A 26,441-nucleotide genomic window follows, 5' to 3' on the forward strand; every position below is an offset into this window, starting at 1 on the left:
TCCCCTCCTTCCCCACTCCCTCCCTGAGATAGTGTACAATCTTATATAGATTCTACACATATACTCCTATTAAATACATTTTCACCTTAGTGATGTTTAATAGAAGAATTAAAATGAGTGGGAGAAACCATAAAACAAAACATAATACAAAAGAAAATGGTCTGCTTCATTCTGTAATCCAATTCCATAGTTCTTTCTCTAGATGTGGAAGGCATTTTGCCTCAAAAGTCCATTAGGAATTTTTTAGGTCCTTGCATTGCTATGAAGTACTAAGTCTACCAGAAAAATTCCTTGCACACTGTGGTTGTTGGCTGTGTACAAAGTGCTCCTGGTTCTGCTCCTTTCACTCAGCATCAGTTTGTATAAGTCTTTCCAGGCCTCTCTGAAGTCTTCCTATTCATCATTTCTTATAGCACAATAATATTCCATTGTATTCATATACCACAACTTGTTCAGCCATTCCCCAACTGATGGGCATCCCTTTGATTTCCAGTTTTTAGACACCACGAAGAGAGCTGCTATAAATATTTTTATACTTGTGGGACTCTTTTCCATTCTTATGATTTCTTTGGGATACAGTCCTAGAAGTGATATTGCTGGGTCAAAGGGTATGCGCATTTTTATAGCTCTTTGGGCATAGTTCCAAATTGCTCTCCAGAATGGTTGGATCAGCTCATAGCTCTAGCAATGAATTAGTGTTCCAACTCTCCCACATCTTCTCCAACATTTATCATCTTCCTGTTTTGTCAGGTTAGCCAATCTGATAGGTGTGATGTGTGACCTCAGAGCTGTTTTGATTTGCATCTCTCTAATCAATAGTGATTTAGAGCATTTTTTCATATGACTATGGATAGCTTTAATTTCTTCCTCTGAAAACTGCCTGTTCATGTTCTTTGACCATTTATCAATTGGGGAATGACTTGTATTCTTGCAAATTTGCCTCAGTTCTCTATATATTTTAGAAATGAGGCCTTTATCACAGACACTAGTTGCAAAATTCTTTCCCACTTTTCTGTTTCCCTCCTGATCTTGGTTGCATTGGGAGAAAAAAATCATTTTTTCCTAATTTTTTAAAAAGAAAATTTAATTTAAAAAGAAAAAAGTATATAATAATCAGTCCTTTGTCACTCGTGTTAGTAGCTCTGATTGCCAACTCCCCCAGAGAACTTCTGTGGCATCTCTCCTCTACATACTTTACATTCTAGCTAAAGTGAATGACTTGGTAACTCCTGAATATGTCCTGTGCTTTCCCACCTCTTTGCTTTTGCTTCTTGAAAAGCCCCCTTGACCTTGATAATCTCTGCTTATTGGCATTCTATCCATCCTTTAATGCCTAGCTCAAATTCCACTGTCTTCATGAAGGCTTCCAGCATTTTCAATACCCGGGAGTTGTTTCTTCATCTGGTGACCTTCTAACATTTCATATTCCTCTTCTGCACTTAACATCCTAATTTGTGCTCTAATTGTTTACATGCATTTCTTATCTCCTTCTCTTTAAAGACAAAGACCTAGTCACACACTTTCAAATCTCCCCCAGAACCTTGCTCTATGTAGGTGCTTGATAAACCCTGAATAAAGCAGTGGAAGAACACAGAGTTTCTTAGATTTTAGCTTGTTTTAGGTAAAGACTTCTATGCATCTTTATATTGCCAGCACCCACCAGTGCCCTGTACACAGTAAACTCTCAGTAAATGTTCAGGGGGAGAAGTAAAGGGAACAAAAGGAAACTCAGGATATATAGATGGGACAGGTTACTTAGCTAAGGGACTGAGTTTCTAGAGCCAAAAGAAAAGCTAGTCAGCATTTTCCTGCCAGCAGAGCCTAGGATACTCTGACTCAGTCAGCAAATTGAGTGCCTCCCAAGAGAGCACTTTCAGCTTAAAGTCAGAGGGTAGACACAAGGTGCAGACAGAATAAGGTCTTGCTTCTTTAGAGACCTGGAGGAAGAAAAGTGAAAGGGATAGGAATTAGGTAGGTAAGAGAGAGCTGGCACTTATTTATTGTTTTAAGTTCTTAAAAATTCTTTACATACATAATCTCGTTTGAGCCTCAAGATAACTTTGTGAAGTAAGTAATAATTCACTGCTTAGGAAACAAACTGAGAGAGTTTGGTTAAGTTGATTCAGCTACTGAATGTCACATCTTTCCTGACACTAAGTTGCACATTCTTTCCACAGCGCATCCCTGACAGTAAGAAAAGAGAATTACCCCCACAGATAGGGGTTAACAGAGGGATCTGCTGATTGGAAGAGTGATAAATCAAATAGAGAGCCAGAGGCGGAGACGGCTTAGTGTCTTAGACCAGTAACAAGCTAATTATGTGCTTCTGATGTTCCTCCGCTATATATAGTTTGTGCACCAAAATCCTGAACACTGGAATAAGACTTAGTTATACATTTGAATAAGCTTTGAACATTATGTACTTCAATGGCCAAATAGGTTCAGAAAAGAAAAAATGAAGATTGGGAATCCAGGGGCAAGATCTTCTTAGGATAAAGTCCTCCATTTTTGGTCTTATAGATGCTAGCAGTAGAAGCAAACTCAGACCATAACTTCAGTAATGCAGCTGAAGGTAGTCTTATACATGGGGAGGGGTCCTTGCACATTGGACTACACATGTAAGTAAAGTGGGATGTCAAAGGTAAAATCTAGCTAGACTAGCATCTTCATTGAATGATGCTACATAGAATAATACTCTATGTAAACTTGGATAGTCTCTTGCCTAGGGACCCTTGTCTCTAGACATTGAATGTTGAGAGCCTTGTTGCATCTTGTTTTTGTTAAAATGCATTCCTCTAACATGAACCTTAAGAACTGTATTGAAATTATATTCTGATGTATTGACTATCTCTACCATTTAGGTGCTATACCAAAAAAATAAAGGGCACAGATATTTTGCTCCTAGCTACTTGTATGTGAAGGATTTGGAGTGTCATGGAGAGCTTCAAAAAAGGCATTACAGATACAGTCAAGTTTATTTAATCATTCATGGGTTTTTAGCATATTAGAAGTATTATCATAGCAAAGGATTTCTTACAAAGGGTCAAGTATACCAAATAGTATATTTCCTCAACAAGTAGCATCTGTGGAGGGGCAGCTAGGTGGTACAATGGATAGAGCACCAGTGCAGGAGTCAGGAGGACCTGAGTTCACATCTCACCTCAGACATTTGACACTCACTAACTGTGTGACCTTGGGCAAGTCACTTAACCCCAATTACCTCATCCTGGGTCATCTCCAGTCATCCTGATGAATATCTGGTTACTGAATTCAGATGGCTCTGGAGGAGAAGTGAGGCTGGTGACCTGCACAGGCCACCCTCACTCAAAACAAAGTCAAGTGAAAGTCATGTCATTATTTCTCTGATGGTATGGTCTTCAGCAATGGAGGATAAACATACACAGCATCTGTGGATCATGTCAAGAATCTTTCTCATCTCTCTGTTGTAGAACAAAAGTGTCACATCTGCACTATGTGGAAAGCCGCTGGCTCCCTCCACTATCACTGTCTACCCTCCAAGGGTCATGAAGCTGAGAGAGAATCTGTTTTTAACTCTTTTAATCCTTACTTTAGTAGTTATTGCCTGCACTGAGTAAGAAAAAAATGATTTTCACAGAATGACCAAGTTTTAGGGTTGGAAGGTACCCTAGAAGCTATCTAATCTAACCCATACTTGATAGGAGATCCTGTTATAATAGCTCTGACCATTAGTCATCTGCTCAAAGACCTCCTTTGAGAGACAAGCTGCCACTTTCCAAGGAAGCCTTTAGTACTACACTAAGCAGTTGGATATTTTTCCTGGCATCAAGCCTGAATTGTCTCTTTTTAGCTTCCACCCATTGCTCCTTGTTGTTCCTTCTGGGGCTCAATACAACAAGCCTAAACCATCTGCCACATACCAGCTCCTGAGATACTTGGAGACAGCTGCCATGTTCTCCTTGAATCTTCTTTTTGCCAAGCTCAGCCAATTCTTATATGACATGGATTTTGCCCCTTCGACTGGTCAGTCAGTCAGTAAATATTTATTAAATGCCTAGTAAGTGCCAGGCATTATGCTAAGTATTGGTTAGTTCTGTTGTTGTGCCTGTTGGTTGTACCAGTGCTGGTGGGTTACTAGTTACTTGTGGCTTGTTTTACTTAAAAAATTGGGCTTAGATGAGGGAGAGAAGAAATATCTATGGATTAGTTAAAACTCTCTCCTTCTAAAGGCCTCATCAGACTGGCCTTCTTGATGCACCTAGCATTCCACTTCTTGTCTCGTTGCTTCTGAACAGGCTGTCCCCAGTGTGTGGAATGCCCTCCTTCCTCATGTCTGCCTCCTAGAAGCTCTCATTTCCAAAACTCAGTTCTAATGATCTCCCACATGAGGTCTTTTGTGATTTCCCCCAGCTGTTAGTGCCTCCCTGACAAAAAGATTACTTATACTTATTTTGTATCAACTTAAATATGTACATGTTGCCTTCCCCTAGAGTATATAAGCTCCTTGAGGGCAGGGACCCTTTTATTTTTGTCTTCTCGTCCCAGCACCTGGAACAGTGCCTGGCACATTAGTTGTTTTTTGATTGGTAAATGTCTAACAAAAGGAGCTTATTTCCTTGTTTAATTCTGGCCCTAGACAAATGGTCAATATTTTAAGCAGCTAGTCAAATGCCTGAAATGTACAATGCTCCATTAGTACTTTGAATCATCACAAACTTAGTTGTATCACTTCGGATCAGTGGAAGTGGAACTGAGACATTGTACTACATCTTACTTTCCAAGTGAAGGGAAGTGATAAAACTTCTTGTCTCCCTTTAGAACATAAAAAGACTACTGCAGAATCCCAAAGTAACTGAATTTGATGCTGCACGCTTAGTGATGCTTTATGCCCTGCATTATGAACGACATAGCAGTAATAGCCTTCCTGGACTGATGATGGACCTCAGAAATAAAGGTGTTTCAGAGAAATATCGAAAGGTAATCTTTATAGAATGCTTTTTAATCATTTGAGGGGTGGGGAAGAAGAGGAGGCATTGTAAAATAGTTTGTCTTTGGGGAAAATAATTTAACCAGGAAATGCCAACTTAAAAAAATACCTTTTTGTGAATAAAAACAGGGTGATTTAATGTTGAGTTATCAGAAATAATCCAGTAGACAAAATATAGAATGTAACATTGGTCTTATTTCCTGGTTAGAGGATTTAGGATTTGGCTGAGATATAAGGAAAATCCTGTATGGAGTGGACTTCTAGGTTACATAACCCACATGACAGAGGAATTGACATTTTCTCTTATCCTCATAACTTCTCATACTTCTCCAAAATAAAAATTATGTACAAGAGATAAAGCAGTTTTAGCTGTGTCCATGGTCTAGGACACTAAAGGGCCTAAAGAGGTAACAATTCAATGAATTAACAGCAGAGGAGTACTAACTTATTTAACAAACTTACTTAGTGCCTCTTCTTCCATCACCCACCATGCTCCAGCAGCAGGGCTGTGCAGGCAGACCCTTGAGCTTACAACAGAATTCCACTCTATTCTCCACACCCCTCTTCTCAGTGCCACTAGAAACCAAAAGGCAGAAACTCACTTGGGCTGGGACTGCCGTGTAGCAGTGCTCTGACACAACAGATCTCAGCTAGAGAATTGAGGAACAGAGAACTGAATCAGAACATGTATATGACTATGGCACTCCACTAAGTCTGAGGAAAAGAGCCCAGCATCCAGCTGGTGGGGATGGTGGGGGGGGAGGGTGCGATGGGATGAAGTTCTGTCACTCCAGAAGTCACTTGGAGTAGAGACTAAGGACTGTGAAAATTTAATTGCTCAGTATGGAACAAAACTGAGATGGCACTGAGGTCCAGCCTACAGGGAAACTGCAATCAAAAGAGGAGGGGTCAAAAGTGAACAATCAGGAAAAATAAGTGGGAAACATTGAAATTGCCAAAGATCTCAGGAGGAAGACAATTCAATTAAGACCTTGAACATAAGGAAACAAACCAGCAGGCAAGCTATTGATAACAAGGTAATGTGTCCTTCAGATTAGCTAAAAAAATCTCAACATCTTTGAATAAAAATATTACAAGACAAAGGAAAATGATTTGACATCTGCTGAGGCAGAGGACTCTATAGATTCCCTAGAGAGTATGAAACCACAACAGGTTGTTCCTGAAAGGTTTAAAAGAAAAATATGAATTGTGAAAGCCAAATTTATTACCTGCACAACAAAAATAAGTGGCAGAATTAAAAAATATATAAATGCATGGTGGCAAGTCTTACCAAAGAAACAAAAGCAAGAATGGTTGGTTGCGAATGCAAATATATAGAAGTAAAGGACAATCTTGAAAAAGAGAAGCAAAAAGCAATAATGTTAAAACACGATCTCCATAGATGCAAAACTTACTAATTTCAAAGACAAGGATGTGTAGAGACAATAATTTTAGCACTCTCAGAAGAAAACAAATGAAAAAGCCAGAATACTTTTGTGCAAATAATAATGCAAGAAAATTATCCTGAATGTATAAAAACAAAAAACAAAGTGCTAATTGAAAGAATCCACAGGTCTCCTCCAAAAAAATTTTAAAAACAGAACCATATGCTGCAAGCTACATGGCACACAGTAATTAAATTTAACAGTTCTGCTCACAAACAACAGATTCTGCATGTGACCAAGAAAATGCCTTTAGACATGAAAGGAAATCAAATAACATAAGACTTTTCTGCGTGTCCAGAAATGATAGGAGGGAATGGAATCATTTGTTCTGAAAAGCAAAAATGTTCAAAATACAACCCATCATAGCCTAGCCTGAAAATCTCAACCTAAATATTAATTATCAAATAATTAATGTTCAGTTAACAAAGAAATGTTTGAAGCATTTATAGAAAGAAACCCAAACCTGAAGGAATTACTTTTTAAGCATCCCAGATGTGAAATATATAAGAAAGATAACGAAATACAGCAACCAGTGACAAAAACAACAAAATAACAACAGAGAGATCATTAAGAGATTTCTTTCCAAAAGTACACAAGGAGTCAAGAGCAAAAGCAAAAGTGAAATAGAATTGATGGTAGAGAAACAGGCCTGAAACAGCATGCACTGACCTTCATAACACCCTGCCTAAAGGTAATTCTTTTTTTGTGGAACTAAATTACAAAATGAGAGGGCACATAAAAGGGGAGAGAGGAAGGAAGAAGACAAAAAAAGAATATGTGATGTACCCTAATCAAGCCAAAGGTTAACAATGAAAGGAAAATAATTCCTGTCATTTCTAAGGAAGAAGAGAGCCCACAGAGGAGTGGTTCATGAGGCAAAAGGAAAGATTGAAAAGGGAGCAAATGAAGGGGAAAATCTTGTTTCAGTGGTCAGAGAAAATACTATGGATTAATGCTCCTATTGAGGAAGAAGAATATCCTATAAATAGTGATGGGACGTTATAGTGGGTATAATCTGCAGTTCTCAAAGGGGACACTTATCCTACCTCAGGAAAAGGGGAACAGGCAATTGACACCTAAAAGAGTAGGAAGGCATGGACCCAGGGAGAAGATTTCAAGGCACTTGGAGGAGGCAGGAGGGAAATGTTAATAATAAACTACATAGTCAGGGACATAGGAAAATTCATACCATGGCATAATATCCTCTCTGTCACCTGCAGGAATTGGTATTTCCAAGAGTGAAACATAGCCAAGAAAGGGGCCCAGGGGAAAAATCTACAAGGCAATAACATAGAAACTGTTTAGAAGAGGTAACCCAAAATAGATAACTTAGAAGCTTTAATTCCATGAGGAATACAGAGACTAAAGAAAGTAATTTAAGTATAAGTGTCATGAATTAAAGAATAAAAAGTCTAAAATAGAAAGGGAAGAAAAAATAATGAAGAGAATAAAAGGAAATATTTTATAGAAAAAGGCACAGAAAAGAAAATTTTAAAAACAACAAATAAAACAAGTTGAAAGGAATGAGGAAGAAGGATTTTATTTGACTAATTAGCTGAAAAAAATGAGGAAGAATTAAATAACTAGGTAAAAGGAAGAAAGAAAAAAAAAACAAATAAGCTAAGCAAAACTCCAAAACTAGGGAACGGTAGCAAACAAGGGAGGAGACAAATTGAGGGTGAAGAGAAGAGAGCCAGTGGGAACAGAAATTCCTTAAAGCAGATTAAGCTAAAATAACTGAAGAGATAAAGTACTGTGTTTACAAAGGAAGAGAAGGCAAAATCCTAACTTGGAAAAAAGAAACATTAGAGATGTATGAAAGAAAATGTAAACCCAGCTCATAACTTTGAATGTGAATAGATTAAATAACCCAGTTAAGTAGGGAAAAAAAGTGACAGATTATCTGGATAAGATAGAATCTTACTTGTGGTCTTTACAAGAAACATTTAAAAACAAAAACACAGGAAAAAAAATGAGGGGCTGGCTGGAAAAAATTTAAATGCGTCAGGTGAACCCAAAAAATCAGGAGTTGCAATTGTGCTATCAGACAAGGCAGAAACAGACATTCATAATCTAGAAGGGGATAAAGAGACCACAGTATGCTGAAAAGAACCACAGATAACAAACCAATATCAGTATTAAACTTATATGCTTCAAATGCCTTAGGATCTAAACTCATAAAGGAAAAGTTAATTTAATTACTAGAAGATGTAAACAGTAATACAATAATGGTAGGAGAGTTCATTGTCTCTCTCTGCTTTGTGTAAGTGTAGCAGAAAGATAAAGGAGAAAATAAAGCCTTGAATAAATTGCTGGAGAAAGAATTTTGATGTCTTCTATATGGCACTGCTAAAGAGGGGTGTGGGTGTGGGTGTAGGGGGGTGTGTATGTGTGTGTGTAATTGCACGACCTGGAATTTTTTTTAAAAGTTCATCACATATGTGAGGGCACAAAATTATTACAAACAAATGTAAAAAGCAGAAATAGCCAACATATCCCTTATAGACCACAATATAATAAAAATACTATAAACTTTAGAGAGCACAAACAAGACACATACCCAAATGGAGATTTAACAATAAAATGCTAAATAAAGTATGGGTCAAATAAGAACCATAGAAACAATAATTGTATGAAAAGAAATAATGACACAACATACCAAAAATTCTGGCATGCAGCTAATGCAGTCCTTTAGAGGAAAAATTATATGTTAACAAAAGAAAAGACAAATGAACTGAGTATGCATTTTTAAAAATTTGAAAACCAACAAATAAACCTAAAATAAGTGCAAAGGAGAAATTAGAGGAGAAATAGATAAACTGGAAACTTCCGCGCCCCGGAGGAAAAAAAACCTTTAAGGAAATTATAAATAAAATTAAAATCTAGTTCTTTGAAAAGACTAATGAAATTGATAAACTTTTAGCCAATCTGATTAAGAAGAAAGGAGCAGAAAAACCAAATCAACAAAATAGTAAACAAGTAAAAATTACAACAAAACCAAAAGGAATATTAACTTTCAAAACCTACTATGCATAGTTATATTCTAACAAAACTGAGAACACAAAAGAAATAGAGGAATACCTTTGGAAAAAAAATGTAAATTATTCAAACTAAAAGAAGACCAAATAGACATGTTAAACCAGTCTTAGAAAAGAAAACAGAACTAGCAGTAAAGGGACGACCAAAGGCAGCAGGGCAGGGAGAGAAAGATGGGGGGGTCAGGAAACGACTCTTGGTCCTTATAGTTTCATTGGAGAATTCTATTATATTTTAAAGAATAATCACTGCACAAATTATTCCCCAAAACTGAGGAAGAAGGCACTCTAATAGATTCCTTTTATGGGACAAATATAGTTCTACTACCTAAACCAAGGAAGGATATAGCTTAGGAAAAATGTAGACCAATATCATTAATGAATATCAATTCAAAGTTTTAAAATTCTGTTGAACAGACTCCAAGTGATTCATCCAAGAAATCATCATGACCAAGTTGGATTTGTACCAGTAATTCAAGAATGGTTCAACAGTAGGAAAACGATCAACTTAATTATATTGAAAACAAAAACATCCCAAACCACTGAATATCTCAATAGGTTCAAAAAAGACTTTTGACAAAATACAACACTCATTTATGCTAAAATCCTTACAAAGTCTGGGCATAAAGGAACTTTTTCTGAATTTCATAAAAAGTATCTTTCTAAAACTAAAAACTGGTATCATATGCAATGGCAATATACATGAATTTTTTACAGTAAATATAAAAATAAAACAAAAATGTTTAATCTACTCATTATTATTTCAGTTCTGAAAATGCTAGCAATAGCAGTAAAACAGAAGAAAGAAATTAAAGGTGTGAAAATAAGCCAAGAGGAAATATAACTATCCCTGTTTGCAGTAGAAGAAAGGGAAATCCTGTTCCAAAGAGCTACAAAATGCATAAAAATCTCTGGAGATCAATCTGCCAAAGTACACAAATGACCTCTACACATTAAATTACAAAGTTCTCCTTAAAGGAATGAAGAGCAACTTGAATAGCTGGAGGAATATTTAGCGCATGTAGCCCTGCTAATATAATAGAATAAAAATACCAATATAATAAAAATGACAGTAGGAACAAAGTTAATTTACACTGGTAATGCTATACCAATCAAATTATCAAAGGGATACTTTACAGAACTCAATAAAATAATCAAATTCATTTGGAAAAATAAAAGATCTAGAATGTCAAGGGAAATGATGAAAAGAAGTAGAGACAGAGGGGAAATAGTGCTTCCTGACCTCAAACTCTATTATAAATCAGCGGTCATCAGAATCATCAGGTAGTGGTTAAAAAATAGAGAGATCAGATGGTGGAACAGACTAGACAAGGGGGAATCAGAAACAATTGAACTTAATAATCCAGATTTAGAAAGACTGGAAAACATAAATTATTTTCCTGTTTTTCCATATAGGAAAGAACCCTTTATTGATAAAAAAAAAACTACTGGGAAAATGAGAAAGCAATCTGGTAGAAATTAGGTCTAGACCAACACCTTACACCATATTCCACATGGATATGTGACCTTAATATTAAAGCTCTATTAGAAACTTTAGAAGAAAAGCAAATTCTGTTTGTCTCACAACTAAGAGTAGGAGATGTACTCTTGTTAAAAATAATTTTTTTTATTTCAGTAAATATTTCCCAATTACATGTAAAAAGTTTTTAACATGATTTTTTTTTTTTAATTTTGAATTACAAATTCTCTCATTCCTTCCCATTCCTCCCCGCCCCCTGCTTGCAAAGGCAAGCAGTTTGATAGAAATTATACTTGTGAAGTAATGGCCAAACATATTTTGGAGATATACTCTTAATAAAACAATGGATGGAGGGAATCACAGAAAATAAAATAGGTAACTTTTGATTATATGAAACTAAAAAGCATCTGCACAAACAAAATTAATGCACTTAGGATAAGAATTAAACAGTATCCAAGATACGTGAATAATTAATATAGACCAAAAGCCATTTCTCCCGTAGATAAGTGGTCAAAGGGTGTAAAACAAACAGTTCTCAAAAGAATTGCAAACTATTAACATCTATATAAAAGAATACCCCAAATCCCTAATAACTTCGGAAACAACCCTGAGATTTCACCTCATGCCTCAAAAACTGGCAAAGATGACAAAAGATGGGAAGTCAGTGTTGGAGATGTTGTGGAGAGAGACTCACTGGTGCATTGTAGGCAGAGCTATGAATCAGTATAACCATTTTGGAAAGCAATTTAGAATTATACAAATAATGTGACTAAAATGTCCATTCCCTTTGACCCAGGGATTTTATTACTGGTTATATACCTTAAGGAAACAATTAAGAAGGAAGACCCCATATACACCAAAATATTTGTTGCAGCACTCTGTGATAAGCAAAGAATTGGAAATAAAATAGTCCATCAGTTGTGGAATGGCTAAACAAACTGTGGTACATGAATGTAATGGAATACAACTGGGCTATAAGAAAGGACAAGTGTGATGAATGCAGAAAAGAATGGAAAGATCTACATGAACAGATACAAAGCGAAGTAAGCAGAGCTAAGAAAACAGCATACCCAACAGCAGCAGTGATATAAATGGAAAGTACACCCACCAAAAAAATCAAAAGGGAATGTTGCAGAACTATAAAGTACCTGCATGGCTCAAAAGAATAACTCTGAGAAGACATCCCCCAACATTGTACAGAGGTACAAGTGGTGTACATTTCACTTATTTTTAGAATTCTTCAAAATATTTGTCAGGTATGCCGATTTGTTTCCGTCTTTTTCTTTTTTTAGTTTTTAAAAAACATTATTTGTTATATGGGATGGCTCTCTGGGAAGGAGAAGAGAAAGGCTACTGGGGGAAATTATGGTGATGTAAACAGCAAATACAACAATAGAAGTTTATTTTAAACAACCACAAAAAAATACAGTGAGGGCCACAATATGCCTTTACATACTGTATATGACTTTACCCCTCAGAAAGGAATGTGATTAAAATTAGTCATTTGTCAAATTTATCCAGAAACGCTGCCTTGTAACTAGGGTTTCTCTTTTTCTGTAGCTGGTGCCTGCCCTTGTTGAATATGGTGGCAAACGAGCAAGGGGAAGTGACCTCTTTAGCCCCAAAGATGCAGTGGCTATCACCAAGCAGTTCCTCAAAGGACTGAAGGTATTTAAATCTCTATCATGTTTCCCTAGATGAGAAGTAGCTGAAGGTCAAGAGGTTGCAAGTGAGTAAATGAATAAATACAAACTTTAAAGTATTTTTTTGGCAGTCACAGTTAAGTGATTTGCCCAGAATCACAGAACTAGTAAGTGTCCAATGTCTGAGACCGGGTTTGATCTCAAGTCCTCCTGGCTCCAGGGCTGGTACTCTATCCACTGTGCCACCTGGTTGCCCCAAACTTTAAAGTATCTTAAAATTGCTCTTGATTGGATGCCATACCAGTTAAATGATTTAGAGTAGATGTCCTAGAGCAGGTTTTCTCTAGACAGCTGGGTAGCATAGGGGACAGAGGACTGGATTTTGAGTCCAAATCCTGAATCCAAATCTGACCTCAGATACTCACTAGCTGTGTAACCTTAGGTAGGTCATTGAACCTCATCTGTAAAATAGGGATCATAATATCACCTACCTTACAAGATTGTGGTGAGGAGAAAATAAAACAACATATATAAAGTGTTTTGTAAACCTTAAAGTGATATTTAAATGCTAGCCAACATTGTTCTTTAGGAGTTTTCAGTATTGGAATAGTATTAGCATAAAATTTAATAGTTGAGTAGGAAGCAGTGAAAACAAGTTCTAGTAGATTCAAGCTGCTGGTGGTGCAGTGGATAAGACAATGAGCTGGAATCTGGAAGATCTGAGTTCAGATTTGGTCTCAGATACTTATTAGCTCTGTAACCCTGGACAAGTCACCCTGCAAAACAGGGATGTTACTTAGCACCTCCATCACAGGGTTGTTGTGAGAATCAAGTAAGATAATATTTGTAAAAAGCACTTAGCACAATGCCTAGTGCAGAGTAGATGCTATGTAAATGCTTATTACCTTCCCCTAGTAGATATTTAAGTCTGAAGAGACATACAATAGTTATTAGACAGAGTGAATTTTCTCTCACGTCTTTCCTTTTCCCTTCTGTTTCACTTATCATTTTTAACACCAAATAAATAACGCCAAAGGAAATCATTGAATAGAGGGTAATAAACTTATAAAAATCTTTTTCTGTGCCTAACCCTAAATTATATATTTTCTACACCTGATATGAGGTAAATACTGAAATGAACCTAGAATTCCATTTTAAAACTGTTTCATAGAACTCTCTATCTTTTCCTGATCTGAATGTCATTAATGTGTTTCTGTTGCAAAATATTTGATGAGTGACATAAGAATCATTTCCCTCTGTCTTAGGGGGTGGAAAATGTTTATACACAACATCAGCCTTTCCTGTATGAGACACTGGATCATCTCATCAAAGGGAAGCTTAAGGAAAATCAGTACCCTTATTTAGGCCCCAGCGCACTGAGAGACAGGTAAGAACAACAGCCTTAATGGCACAGACCAGGGAAAGTGAGCCCAGAAAAGCAGGGCAAATCAAGGAGACTCATCGTCCAGGGTACCAGTATGGCTGAGAGAAGTGACAGTTCTTTTGACCCTAGGAGCTAGTTCCAAGATTGGGACGTAGTCAACAAAACATTTCCCTGGTCCTCAAACACCTGTTTTTTGAAGTCAAGCTTCAGGTATTCCTGCAAGCCCACAGGTCAGTGTCATATTTACTTGTTAGAATCTGCCAGGTCTTCTTGTGTACCCTCCAAGTTCAAGCCCATGGCATCTGGGGCTTAGAGCATAAATGCCCAGAATAAATTTCCTACTTGATTATGGTCTGAAGCAGGTTGTTGCTATTTTTGATTGTGACTGGACTTTGCCAAATGTGCACAGCATGCAAGCTGAGAGCCCTGCTTAATGAAGTCACTGTTGCTAAATTACACAATCCATGCAAGGCTTTTGTCATGGGACTAGCTAAAGGAAGCAGTTGGTTAAAATGATCCTTCTAATCCAAGGATCAGGCAGTTTTGGCAAAAACAAAATCTTGTCCACCACAGCTCAGACCAGCCTGAATTATAAAGCATGTACACATGCAATACCTAGTAGTAAAATAGGTGCTGATATTCTAAATCAAGATCGTATGTACAGTGTATTAGAAATCTAGATTATTGTATATCACCTAATCTGTTTTGGGAAATTCACACGGGATCTGAGTGGCATTTTTTTTATTACTTCTATAATTGCTGTACTATTTTAGCTAATAGATGTAGTTCACAATCCTTGAAAGAACAAAACTTTACAAACATGATTAATTTCCTAAAAGTATTGTGATAAGCATAGATGAATCTTCTTTGGAAGAATATAATTCCTTCCTTTTTTCCAATCTCCATGAAAAAAGATGGAAATGACCTTTCACAAATCCAGAGCCTGGTAGCAGAATGTTTGGAGTTCCCTTCAGAACATACATTCATTCAGATGAAATCCATTAGAAATCTCAGGATCAAGGTTCAGAAATGTCAGCTGAGTGGGAAGAAGAATGGAAACCAGGCCAAGCTTAGTTAGCCATTTGCTGGGTAGTTTGAGAAATATACTCTGATGCTCGTCCTTCTTTCCATTCATTATTCCTAGTTGTACTAAGGGGCATTACAATTAATTGGATAAGAATAAGAATGGTATTTTACAATGAATTATGACTGAAATATAAGAAAAACTATGGGACATCAGTAGTGTTTTTTACATCTAAATGGAAAACTATGAGTCACAAAAGAAATGTTGCATGTGGCTTGTTTACGTTAACCTCTCTGGTTTTTTGGGATTAATTTCTAACAAGTTCAGAGTAGTGCCATTGTAACAGCATGTGCAGTTCTTGCTGCTATTTCTTACCATTCACCTGAATGTGTATGCAGATAACAATACAACAGCTTTACAGCGGGACGTCTGCAGAGGGCTGTCATAATCCTGGTATTTGTTTTTCATTCATTGTGAAATAGTAGCTCAAGAACCACGCACATACACGCACACACCCACCACTTCACCCCACCCTCAGTAACCTGGAACTTGTGCTCTTTCAAGGGTACCATTGCTTTCTTTTGGCCAGTTGAGGTCTTAGTTAACAATCTCATGAGATGAAAGCATCATAACAGTTAAAAATCAAGATTTTGCTTGGCTCTAATTGTATTATTAAAAGCCAGAGAAGGTCCCTTAAAGCTACAGGACACACACTAAGTCCTTTGCAATAAAAATGCACAGCAGAATTTCCTTCAAGCTCACTTTGGGAAGTGAGAGATGAGTGGTTTGTATTTTGCTGATCTTTAGAATTACTATAATAGATTTTTATAGGCTTACCATTTACAAAATGATTTCATATATATTATCTAATTGATAACAGTCCTGTGAATGTGGAGACTGAGTATCAATCTTTCTATTTCATATGTGAAGAAATTTCAGGCTCAGCCAGGTTGTCAGTTGGCCCATGGCAGAGGCAAGATTCGAACCCAGTGCTTGCGACTAACTGCCAAAGGCTCAACCTCTGGTTGTAATAATTGTTTTTGATAACATATAGCACTTTAAGGTTTATCAAGCACTGTCGTCACAGATCCCCTAGAATGGTAAATATCACTTAGTTCATGATATCAGAGAACTGAAGCAGCTCACCCAGAATCTTGTAGCCGGTAAACGTCCAGCAGGAGTTGGATCTTGTTCCCTCCTGAGTCCACTGTATTCTCTCTCCTGTCTTTTGGAAGGAGAACACTTAGAGTTGTAGGAATTGAGGTTTGGATTGTGCCCTGCCCAAGGCCTCACAGGTAGTAAGTAGTAGAAGCTGATGTCTGCACTCCAGTCTCTTGACTCCAGATATAATTTCTGGACCCTATCAGACCTGCCACAGTCTTCAGCTTTTGACAGAATCCCAGTCCCTGATGTGGTCCATACTAGAAGAAAGTACAGAGGAAGGGAGAAAATTGGATGACTGACTGTGGCCTATCTGGTAGTGAGTGTACTGAACTTGAAATCAGGAGAACTGGGTTCTTCTTACCAGCTCCAACATTTATTGGCTCTGATCATGGTGAGGTCAGTTAACAAGGTCAGTCAATAAGCATTTGACACTTATTGTATGCCGGCCCTGTCCCAATTTCATAATAATGTCATCATCTGTAACCTGGTAATCATAATGGTTATGCTAACTACCTCATGGAGTGGTTGGAGTGAAATCAGTTTGGAAACCTTGGAAGTCTCTTAAAATGTGAGCTTTCATGTGGGGAAAAAGAAAATTATTCCAGCTGCTTCCTTTGTTCTTTGTGCCTCATCACTTTCTCAGTTTTAATAGACAGAACTTTCTCAGTTTTAATCTCAAATACTGCAAAAGAAAATATAGCAAGAAAAAAGTCAGTAACAAAAATTAGTTGCATAGTGACAATTTTCTAACTGACTGGTACATTTTTGTCTGCCTCATAGACACTGTATATCACTTAAATAGCATAGCCTATGCAGAAACAGCCCAAGCCAGGTAGGGAGAAAGCATTCATGGCTGAACCCTGGCTCCACTGGTTCATATCCCACATTTTATATGACACTTTAAGCTTCTCCCACAACAATTTGGTGGGTGACCATTGGAAGAGTAGAGTTAAATCATGTCCCATCTTCATGCTTATGTAATCATGACCGTCTGGAGCTCTGGTAACTGATTTTGTTTTACACTGGTTTCCCCCTTAATTATCCTATAATCCCTTTTGGGGTTTTTCCTTAATTCTGCTGTATCTCAGGTGAATGAAAAGAAGAAAGATTTTCATCCACTCCTAGACCCAGCTTTAATATCAGTCTGGGACTGATGACATGAGCACAAATGGGCAGATTTAGGGAAAGTAAGGGAAAGGTGATAAGTTTGTGAGTTCTTCCTACCTGGCCTTGTTTCTTTATACAACATCTTTTCTGTGGTGTAAAGTTTTCAAGCATTCAGCTGTTAAATTAAACTAGATTGTAGTATAGCCAGATCCACAAATTGGGTTTTGAGGTAGGTGCTGCCTAGATAATCTTACTCCTCCTACTAGTTAGATTTCCATTACTCCTTGTTAGTTTGCTTTCTTACTCTGAAACTGCTGACTGCTCATCCTGATAGAAACAAGCGCCCTGAGAGGCTGGTGAAAAAATGAAATTGCATGAGCATACCTTCCAGGGGGAGTCAGTTCAAAGAGACTACATTTTCCCTTTTTTCAGCGGTTCAGTAAAATCTTAGTGGAACCATTTACTTGGGGTCCCATGAAAGGGTTGGTCTTTTTTGCTGTAGCAGCTTTTATTAACTTCAGTTAAGTACCTATGCTTACCATAAGTAAGCATAATTAGTAAGCATAAACTAAAATTAGTATTTCCACAAAGCTAGTAAAAATGGTACTTTTCATTAACACTTGGTTTTCTGCTTATATTTTCCATAGTTGGCAGTATTGATTTCTGGAAGAATTAGAGATGAAAGTTTGGGGGAGGGAGTTAAACAGTTTGATGCAAAACCACCTGGGTTCTCAGGGTACCCCTGCGTTTCTATTAGTCGTTCACTCCTTTTGTGTCTCCTGACTGCTGTTTTCAGATGTTTGCTTTCTGCGTTAATTAATGCTTCCAGTTGCTATGGTAAATTACTGAGCACAGGGAGATGTACAGAAAAGAGTAAACTTGTATACCCTCCTTGGCTTTGACCATCACATCAGAAGATTTACTGTATATCCCACCATTGGCCTCATCAACTCAGTATCTTCTTTCATTTTTAAAATCATCAAAGGAAGAGAATATAAAATGAGAATTATCGAGGATGTGGGGAGGTGCAACAAGTTAATATTATTATCATTGTTGTTATTTTGTATTCTTTCTCCATTATACTTTAGTAAGATGTGGGAGGCTCAGGAAAACATTTGTTAATATTTCTGTAGCAAAATCTGACAGCATCATGTTTGTAGGTACACAGAGCCTAGCTGCTCCCTGTCATTGCCCTTGTATCTCTGCTTTCTGTTACATTTACATAACTCCCACTGTTTACTGTCCCAAGCATTCTCTTCATTTTCAAGTAAATGCAACTCAACAAAAATGCTCTGACATCCTAAAATTACCAGACTGTGGTACTTTATGCTGTGGTTGTTCTAAAAACCTACTTCTATTCATTTCTTCTTCTGCCTGAGTTTCGTACAAACTTTCTTTCCAACAACAGGCAAGTGTACCCCAGAAACAGGTGGTGGTCGGATTTAAGCCATAGGGAATCAGCATCTTCTTTCCTGGAAGCTCTCATTAGACCGCCCAGTCCATTTTTTTTTTTTTTTGAACCTGGTAGACTAAAAAAAGCCGGAAGCAAAGGTATTATCATCTCTTTATCTCCTGATGGGGAGTGGTCACTAAACTATTCGGAGACTGAAGAAGCCTCCCTTTCTCTTTATTGTAATAACGAAGGTGATTTCTGGGGATTTCGTTTTTTTAACTACGTAGAGTAGCCTTTTTCCTCACCATAAGTAGTACAGCAAGTGAGAAATTAATACTAGGGAACTTCATTTTCTAATAATGTAGCATGTTCTGTGTCCAAAGAGCCACCATTGATTGTAAATATCTTAACACAGGCTATTTCAAAAAATTTGTTTTCTGTACACTAAACTGCCCCCATATATTGCATTCTAAACTTTACTGCTTGGCTGACTATGCTCAGGGTCATTCATGTTGTCATACTCATGTATATGACTCTCAGAACCAAAACATGATCCTTTCTGATGAAATAATTCTGATGGCTTTCCGAAGCCAATGCTCTTGCTAGGCAGAATGAACTTCATGAGCAGAGTATACAATTTGAAGACTTCTCTACATTTGCCATAGGATGTATGATCAGGGTTTTATGGCTCAGTGAAGACATTTCTGATTGAATCCAGTTATTGATTATTCAGTCTCCTCCCTATAACATTTCTAGAGAAGTTGAGAACACACCTTGAGTTCAGCCTTTTCCTTCTTTCTAGGGGAAATGCTAATGAGTAATGAAATGACCCAGGTCCGTAGGAGAAGAAGAAACAAAGGGTGTATTGCATAATCCACAGAATAATTCCCCCCCTGAATAGGTTCACAGTACTTAGCAAAAATCCCATAGTCCTCCTAAAGCCATACTGCTTTACAGTGGGACTACACTAAGGAGAGGCTCTGTCAGTAATGAAAGGGAGGAAGGGAAGGAAGAAGTCCAGATGCTGCAGGAAGTGTCAATGATGCATAGAAAATAATAATGCTTTTCTCTGTATTTCTAAAGATATCTCCTTGCAAGCTAAAGTACCAAGTTAGTATTACAGTAATATCTTACCCCAGCTAAGGGAAACTGTTCTGCTCATAATGCCATCTTTCAAATCAGTTTTGAGAACAAGGCCATTTATAATGGTGAGAGATTCTTTTTGTGGGGGGAAGGGGTACTTGTGAGCAGAAGGCCTTGGCCTGGGAATTTTGGCTCTGTTCCAAAATGGGTAATTGCTTTCTGACTTCTCCAAATTCTTCTTGCCCTCTGAGTCAGAGCAAACATCTCAGGTTTTCTTCTTCTGGACAGAGGCCTGATGCTGTGCCTTAGGAATTAAAGAACAATTGTATTTTAACCCTTCAGTGACCACTTGTAGGAGGTGATTTCCATATACGCACACATGTTTATAAAGCACTTGGGAGCTGCTGTATGGATAATTCAAGAAAAGATAGTTTTTGAGAGTTGCTTTTTTGGGTATGTAAGTGTGCTCATGTACGCGATGTTGGGCTCATGGTGAGGTCCTACTTAGCTAATGATTTAATCTCTCTCAGCCTTTAATTTATTTTGGGCAAATATAAGGTTCCTTAGTCTTTAATAATAAACCTTAGTCTTTAATAAGGATTTTTTGCCTTCAGTTTGGTAAGTAGGCAATAGATAATATAAATCAGAAGGTAAGACAAAACGTAACTACAGTATTGGGAAACTCCCCTCATATTTGTTAAAAGTCACTTCTCACTGTCATTTGCCTATACTATTTGAACTGTGTCAGCAGACAAGTACCTGTTTCTTTAAGAAGTCTCACAACAAGTGCTCCAGCTATTAATATTACAATCTAACCACAGAACAAAAATTAGCATTTGGAAGAAAGTAACCTACCCAGAATCCAGTGTGAATTAAGGCTGAGAGCTAATGATACTCCAGAGACAAGCTCTCCAGCTTGATAAGGGCACTCTTACCAGCCAAGAGGAAAACTATAAAATGATCAAGTCAGCACTGTCCTGCCCTGTGAATGGGTTATTAACTTTTCCCAACATGGCCATTTTGTGCGGTTAGGCCTCTGTGCAAAACCAAATTCTTGCTACTCACCTTAAGATGCTGGATCTCCAGAGGTGAAACTCAGACAGAATTCAAATGGTGGAGTATGTGGGATGGAGGTGTTAAAAATGCAGAGCCATCTTTTCTTCTTGGAAGAACATCAAGGTACACCCTTCTTTGGTAAACTAAAATGTGCTGAGACATACCCCCTGTTCTGTGTGCCTGTGGAGGTGAAGACAGCTTGCTATTTCAGCCTTGCAGCTGTTTTTCTGCAAAGTCCAGCCTTCTTTTTTCATTGTTTAGTCTCAATGGCAAGCTATATGCATTTCCAGGGATTTAGTCATAAGTCCCAAAGCTGTTGTAGACCCATCCCCCAGATGGTCCTTTCGCCCAGATCAAAGGCCTGAACTTTAGAAGGCACAGATTGTGGACACTTGACCATGCATTGAACGTGGAAAAATGCCAAGAGGAAAAAAATAAAAGACTAAAGGAATAGGGGTATTACTTAAGAAAAAAAGAAGCTTTGACTATTTTAAAATAATTGCTGAATATGTAGCATTTTTATATTGTATGAAAATATAAACATTTATATTGCATGAAAATAAATTACATTGCTTAAATGGGAAATAAATGCATGGGGATTTTTGTCTCAGTTTGCCTCTGTTGAATGAGGCATATCTTGTTTTGATTTTCATGAAATGAATTTAGGATTGGTAGCAGTGTGAGTTTAAGTTCAGGTCTCAAAGTGAAATTTCAGAAAGGGTTTCCTAACCCTTACTAGTTGCAAAATAATAAGCTGTTTTCAAGAGAACTGGTTCCTTTCATGTTCCCCTACAATGCTGGAGCCACTTCAGTGTTTATAACTATCACCAATTGCTTTTATTCCCTTCAGAGTTTCACAAGAGAAGGTGCATGCAACAGAATGGCCCGCTGACTTTTTGAAGTGTTTTTGAGGCTTTTGCTTTTTTGAGAGTCACATGCCTTAATTGAAAATGGTTGCTTTGCAGCGTAAATGCAGCAGTAGATTTTTTCCACTTGATTCATGGGTATAGTCTTAATTAATGTGCAGTATGTGATTTGACACAGACACTCTTGATTTCAGTGGTTCTCTCCATGCAGTAGCTTAAGAAACAGTAATCCCGTGAGATGCAAAATAAAGCAGACCTTGATGATTTTTTGTCTTTTCTCAACAGTTTTTTCCTTTTTGCACTAGGAGATGATAGGAAACCCAGGATGATTGTATATGGAGTCACTTTGGTAAAAATGGAAAAATAGTGTAATAGCCTAACATTGTCTAAGCCAGCTCAGCAGAAGAGTTGTTGACGAGTTGAAAAACCATGCCCTGTGCATTAGATATGCAAAGGTTTTGGGTGTGAAGGTTTTTGGAGAAAGTTGAGGTTGCTTCATGTACAAAATTAATGCTTCTGTCTCGTAGGGAAGACCAAGTGCCTCAGAGTGCTTTCTGAGGTTTGGGATAGAGGCTGCTATCACCACATTCTACCAAATATGACTCATTTGCTTCTACATGAAAGAAGATGTTTAGCACAAGCATAAATTATTTTTACATTGAAAGCTGATTCCACAATACAACAAAGCACTCTGGAGCTTCTTGAATATAAAAGATTATTTCTTCATTTTGTCCCTGCAACCATTAGTGTGCTATTTTAAAACCCACTGTATAGGGATTATAGGACATCCACTCATAAATAAGAAGTAAATGATTATTCGGCATTTCCAAGATTCTGTTTCCTGCCAATTGAAACCTTTCATTCTGTACTGTTTTAGTCACTTCCCTCCCCCCCCCCGCCTCTGGCTTCTCACTCTTTCCCCACCAGAATATTGAAACTCTGTGTATATATGATATCAAATTCTGGTCTTAACTTTATTATTCCATAGTAATAACACTTCCTTCTTTACTACAGGCCTCAAGATATCATTGTATTTATAATTGGAGGGACCACCTATGAAGAGGCGCTGACAGTTTATAATTTGAACCGCACCACTCCTGGAGTTAGGATTGTCCTGGGAGGAACCACAATACACAACACAAAAAGGTAAAAGACACACCTCCACCAACTCTGTCCCAGAAAATATGACTCACGTCCCCTATGGATGAGAAAGGTTTGCTCAAGTGGAAGCCAGTTGTACCAAAGGCATTAGTTCGCACGTTGGTTTGGAGTTAGTCAGATGGAGAATCTGTCCTTTGAGACTCTTTCTCAGTTACTTTGTTAAGGCACAGGTCTAGAGAGTAGGGACTGGGGCAGTACTTCAATGCAAGAAATCTATTGTTTCTGTGTCAGAGAAGAAAGAAACTTAACCACAGACACTGGATCCCTAGAAACTAATATCTGCTACTTCTATACTGATTTAAGTTTTAAAAAGCACTTTTCTCACTACAATCCTATGAGATAGGTCTAAATATTGTCATGAGAGTTGTTAAGCTTCTTGCCTGTGTGACTGTATAGTTAATAAGTGTGTTGGTAGTAGGATTCCAACCTACGTCTCCAGACTCCAAAGGTCAGCGCTCTTTCTACTACAACATGGACATCTCTGGGCTTCCCCATTTTAATGGTAAACTTCAGACTTCTTTATTCATCTTTTCCTTCCTTCCATCTGCTTCTCCTTCCTCAAAAATATCCTCAGAGGTTTTTCAGAAAATGATAATATAGTCAACACTTGATCACTCATACTAAAGAACAGAAACAGTGTCACATGTAACCCAAAAGTTAGAGAAATTTGGCTTTATAATGCATTATATCAGTTTTCTTGAAGAAAATTTACATTCTTAATTATATTTAGCATTGACTAATGATAAAATGATTTTGCATTCCCATGGCATTTGAACATTAAGAAATGGTGATTGAGAGCACACTAAGGGAAAGCCTTTTAGGATATCCTGTGAATAGTCATGGGTGGGTCATCTTCTTCTAATTGAGAAGTCATATTCTTTTATATCTTAGGTCTTCCACAGTCACATCTTATAATTCTGCCCTCCCCCATCAGCTGCTAACCAAACATTCTCCACTTCCTCCCCCTTTTGAGTATACAAAACTCCCTCATCTCGCAATGAAATCATTCAGTCTGCTGCATAAACTAACTCAAGAGAAGAGGAAAGTAATAAGGAATGAAACAGATGACCCACTCCCATTTGCTATAGCAGAAAAGTGATGAAACCAAAGATCCAGGATGGGAGGCTCACTGGCCAAACCATGGAAGTTATTCAGCAGCTGCTCAGTCTCAGAGTTTCTTTGAGATCCTAACTATGAGGAGTAAAATGGTCACTGTGGGTTCTGCCTCTGACAAGATAAAACAGTTGTGATTTGGCTCTGCTTTATTTCATTTTTAAAATATTCATGTGATCTTACTGAGAAGGCCATTCCTGTATCTTAAGATGGCAGGAATTTGACTGGTCCCCAAACCTCTTTAGATTTTTAATTATCTTTATTAATGACTTATAGACAAATAATTTATAGTTGACTTTGGGATGAATTATAGGAGTTTTTGGTTGCAGTGATACTTTTGCACTTAGATTTCATTTACATTAATATTAGAATTAACTTGCATTCCCAAAGTACATTTTGGGCAGTGGACGTGTGAAACAGTGGAGCCAGTATGACTCAGTATTTCAAATATGCCACAAAGCAAATAGGAGTGGACTGTTTTACCCTGATTGGTCTAAAGGGAAGGAATGTTTTCTGACTGGTAGACATTTGGCTGGGAAGATGATTGACATGTTCTGCTGTATTCTCAAAGCCAGGTGGAAGAAGGAAAGCATGTTCCTGCCACAGTTTTCAGGAAGCAAGTAAACAGAAATCTTCCTTGTGGTTGCAACTTGAATTTTTATCTCAAATTGGAACTCCTTTTAATCTTTCTAAGCCATGTAAACTCTGCCATTCATCTTCTTCCCTTTGCAGAGAAAAATGCTTTTTCTTTGAAATTATTGTTTGGATGAGATCATTGCTAAATAATGTAAACTCACTTTAAGAATCAAGGGGTTTTGTCTGTTGACCACAAACTGATATATAAGGATCTTTTTTCTCAGTGTTTTAGGCTTATCTGAATAAGCCTCATCTCCAGTTAGATAACCTCAAAAACGTGTCAGAGTTCAGAAAGATTGATCCCCAAGTAGCCTCCCTGAAAGATACATTTTTTCTGTTAAGATTATTCTGCTGCCTTCTGACCTGTTTCTAAGGGTAAAGATTGCTCTTCATGTAAAACCAGAGCTTAAGACTGAGCATTCAGATTTTCCCTGAAGTCAGTATCTGAGTTGCAAAGCAGATAATTTTAAGGAAGTCAACTCTGAACAATCTTTTGACCAGATTCTCTCTTATTGATACCTTTTTGGTCTATCTCTGCCAAGTCTGCCACCTTTCTGAATGATATGCAGCTTGAACCAGTGATCTCTAATGGAACCTACTTTTAAGCATTGCCAGAATACATGTCAAATTGGGAAAATTTACCTGACCGTACGATTCATTGTTCAGTTTTTATACTTATACTTGTACTTATACTTACACTTTTATACTTATACTTGCAAATCTCTACTCCCTGTAGGCTCTGTTTCCTTTTTATAGAACTCATAGTAGACAGTAAAATGTACATTTCAGAGATCCCTTATTACAAGTGCGTAAGTTTTCAACTGCCATATGAAGACAGTTTTAACTGGTGGTGTGAAGTTCTTAGCAGTGAGGCTTGATCTCCATGATGAATGCCACCTTTGTTATCAGCAGCCCATTCATTAAACCCCCAACTTCAAGCTAAAGCTAGCAGCTCCTTAAACATATTGAGGTGCAGTTATGAGGAAATTGAAAATGACACTTTGTGAGTCTCAGTGGGACTAGTTTGAACCAGAAGGTGCCTAACCTTAGTGAAAAAAAATATATGTATATAATGAAGTCATTTTACTGGGCTGTTGGTTTTGTTTCATTTTATTTTCTGAAGTCTCCAGTTCAGTAACATCTCTGTCACATTCTGATACAAGAAATTGGGATTTTTTTGTTTTTCAGCAAAAATAAAAGTGGTTTAGAAATCTCAACTTCAACAGGTTAGCAAAGGATCTGGACTTAATTATAAGCACTCTTTGGTCAGTGGAAATTTTTAAAGAAGACATGTCCCCTAGAAGGCAGAAAACAGAGTAGTGGGAAGGCTCTAGAAAGACCCAAGGGTCAGCCCTGGAACATACTGCAGTGAGTTGGAAGGAAATTGGCAGTTGGCAGCTGGAGGTTTTGTGCATGGGTACAGGAACTGCTCTACACAGGGTGGAAACCCCCTCCCCAGGGCAGTTCTGAGCCAGAGGACACATCACCTCCATCTGAACCTCAGCCAGGGCCTAGCAGAACCCAAGGCCTAGGCATGATGGCAGCTCTGTCAACAGAAACAGTGTTTGCATCTGCAGCAGATTAGGACAGGCGAGGTGGAGTTGTACTCTCTGTTTTTAGTTTAGCCTGTGGCTCCCATTCTGTCCCATGTCACTGGATTCTGACAACATAAAAAACAGGTGTGACTTGGTGTGATTTATTTCACTTTGAAAGTAATCTTCCCATATCCTTCTGAGGTGGTTTAGAAACTGTAAGACCCAGGTGAAAGCATCTAAGGCAGATGTCCCAGGGCCATTGGGTACAGTCCTCAACTGGAAAGAAGTTGAGACTAACTTGGAAATTCTCTTTACCTCAAATAGTCTGAAGATTGGTATCAAGATATGTC

General features: G+C 37.7%; 1 protein-coding gene across 3 annotated transcripts in view; it reads left to right on the forward strand.

The window, feature by feature from the left end:
- The window catches only part of VPS45 (vacuolar protein sorting 45 homolog), a 67,467-nt gene that overhangs the window by 22,971 nt on the left and 18,055 nt on the right, over positions 1-26,441 (forward strand). For all 3 annotated transcript variants that reach the window (XM_072644686.1, XM_072644688.1, XM_072644687.1), the window contains exons 11-14: positions 4,798-4,956; positions 12,487-12,594; positions 13,835-13,956; positions 22,661-22,792. In XM_072644686.1, the coding sequence (XP_072500787.1) occupies positions 4,798-4,956; positions 12,487-12,594; positions 13,835-13,956; positions 22,661-22,792 (521 nt within the window). The remainder of the gene's footprint in view (positions 1-4,797; positions 4,957-12,486; positions 12,595-13,834; positions 13,957-22,660; positions 22,793-26,441) is intronic.

Source organism: Notamacropus eugenii, chromosome 2 (genome assembly GCF_028372415.1).
Source record: "Notamacropus eugenii isolate mMacEug1 chromosome 2, mMacEug1.pri_v2, whole genome shotgun sequence".
Lineage (NCBI taxonomy): Eukaryota > Metazoa > Chordata > Mammalia > Diprotodontia > Macropodidae > Notamacropus > Notamacropus eugenii.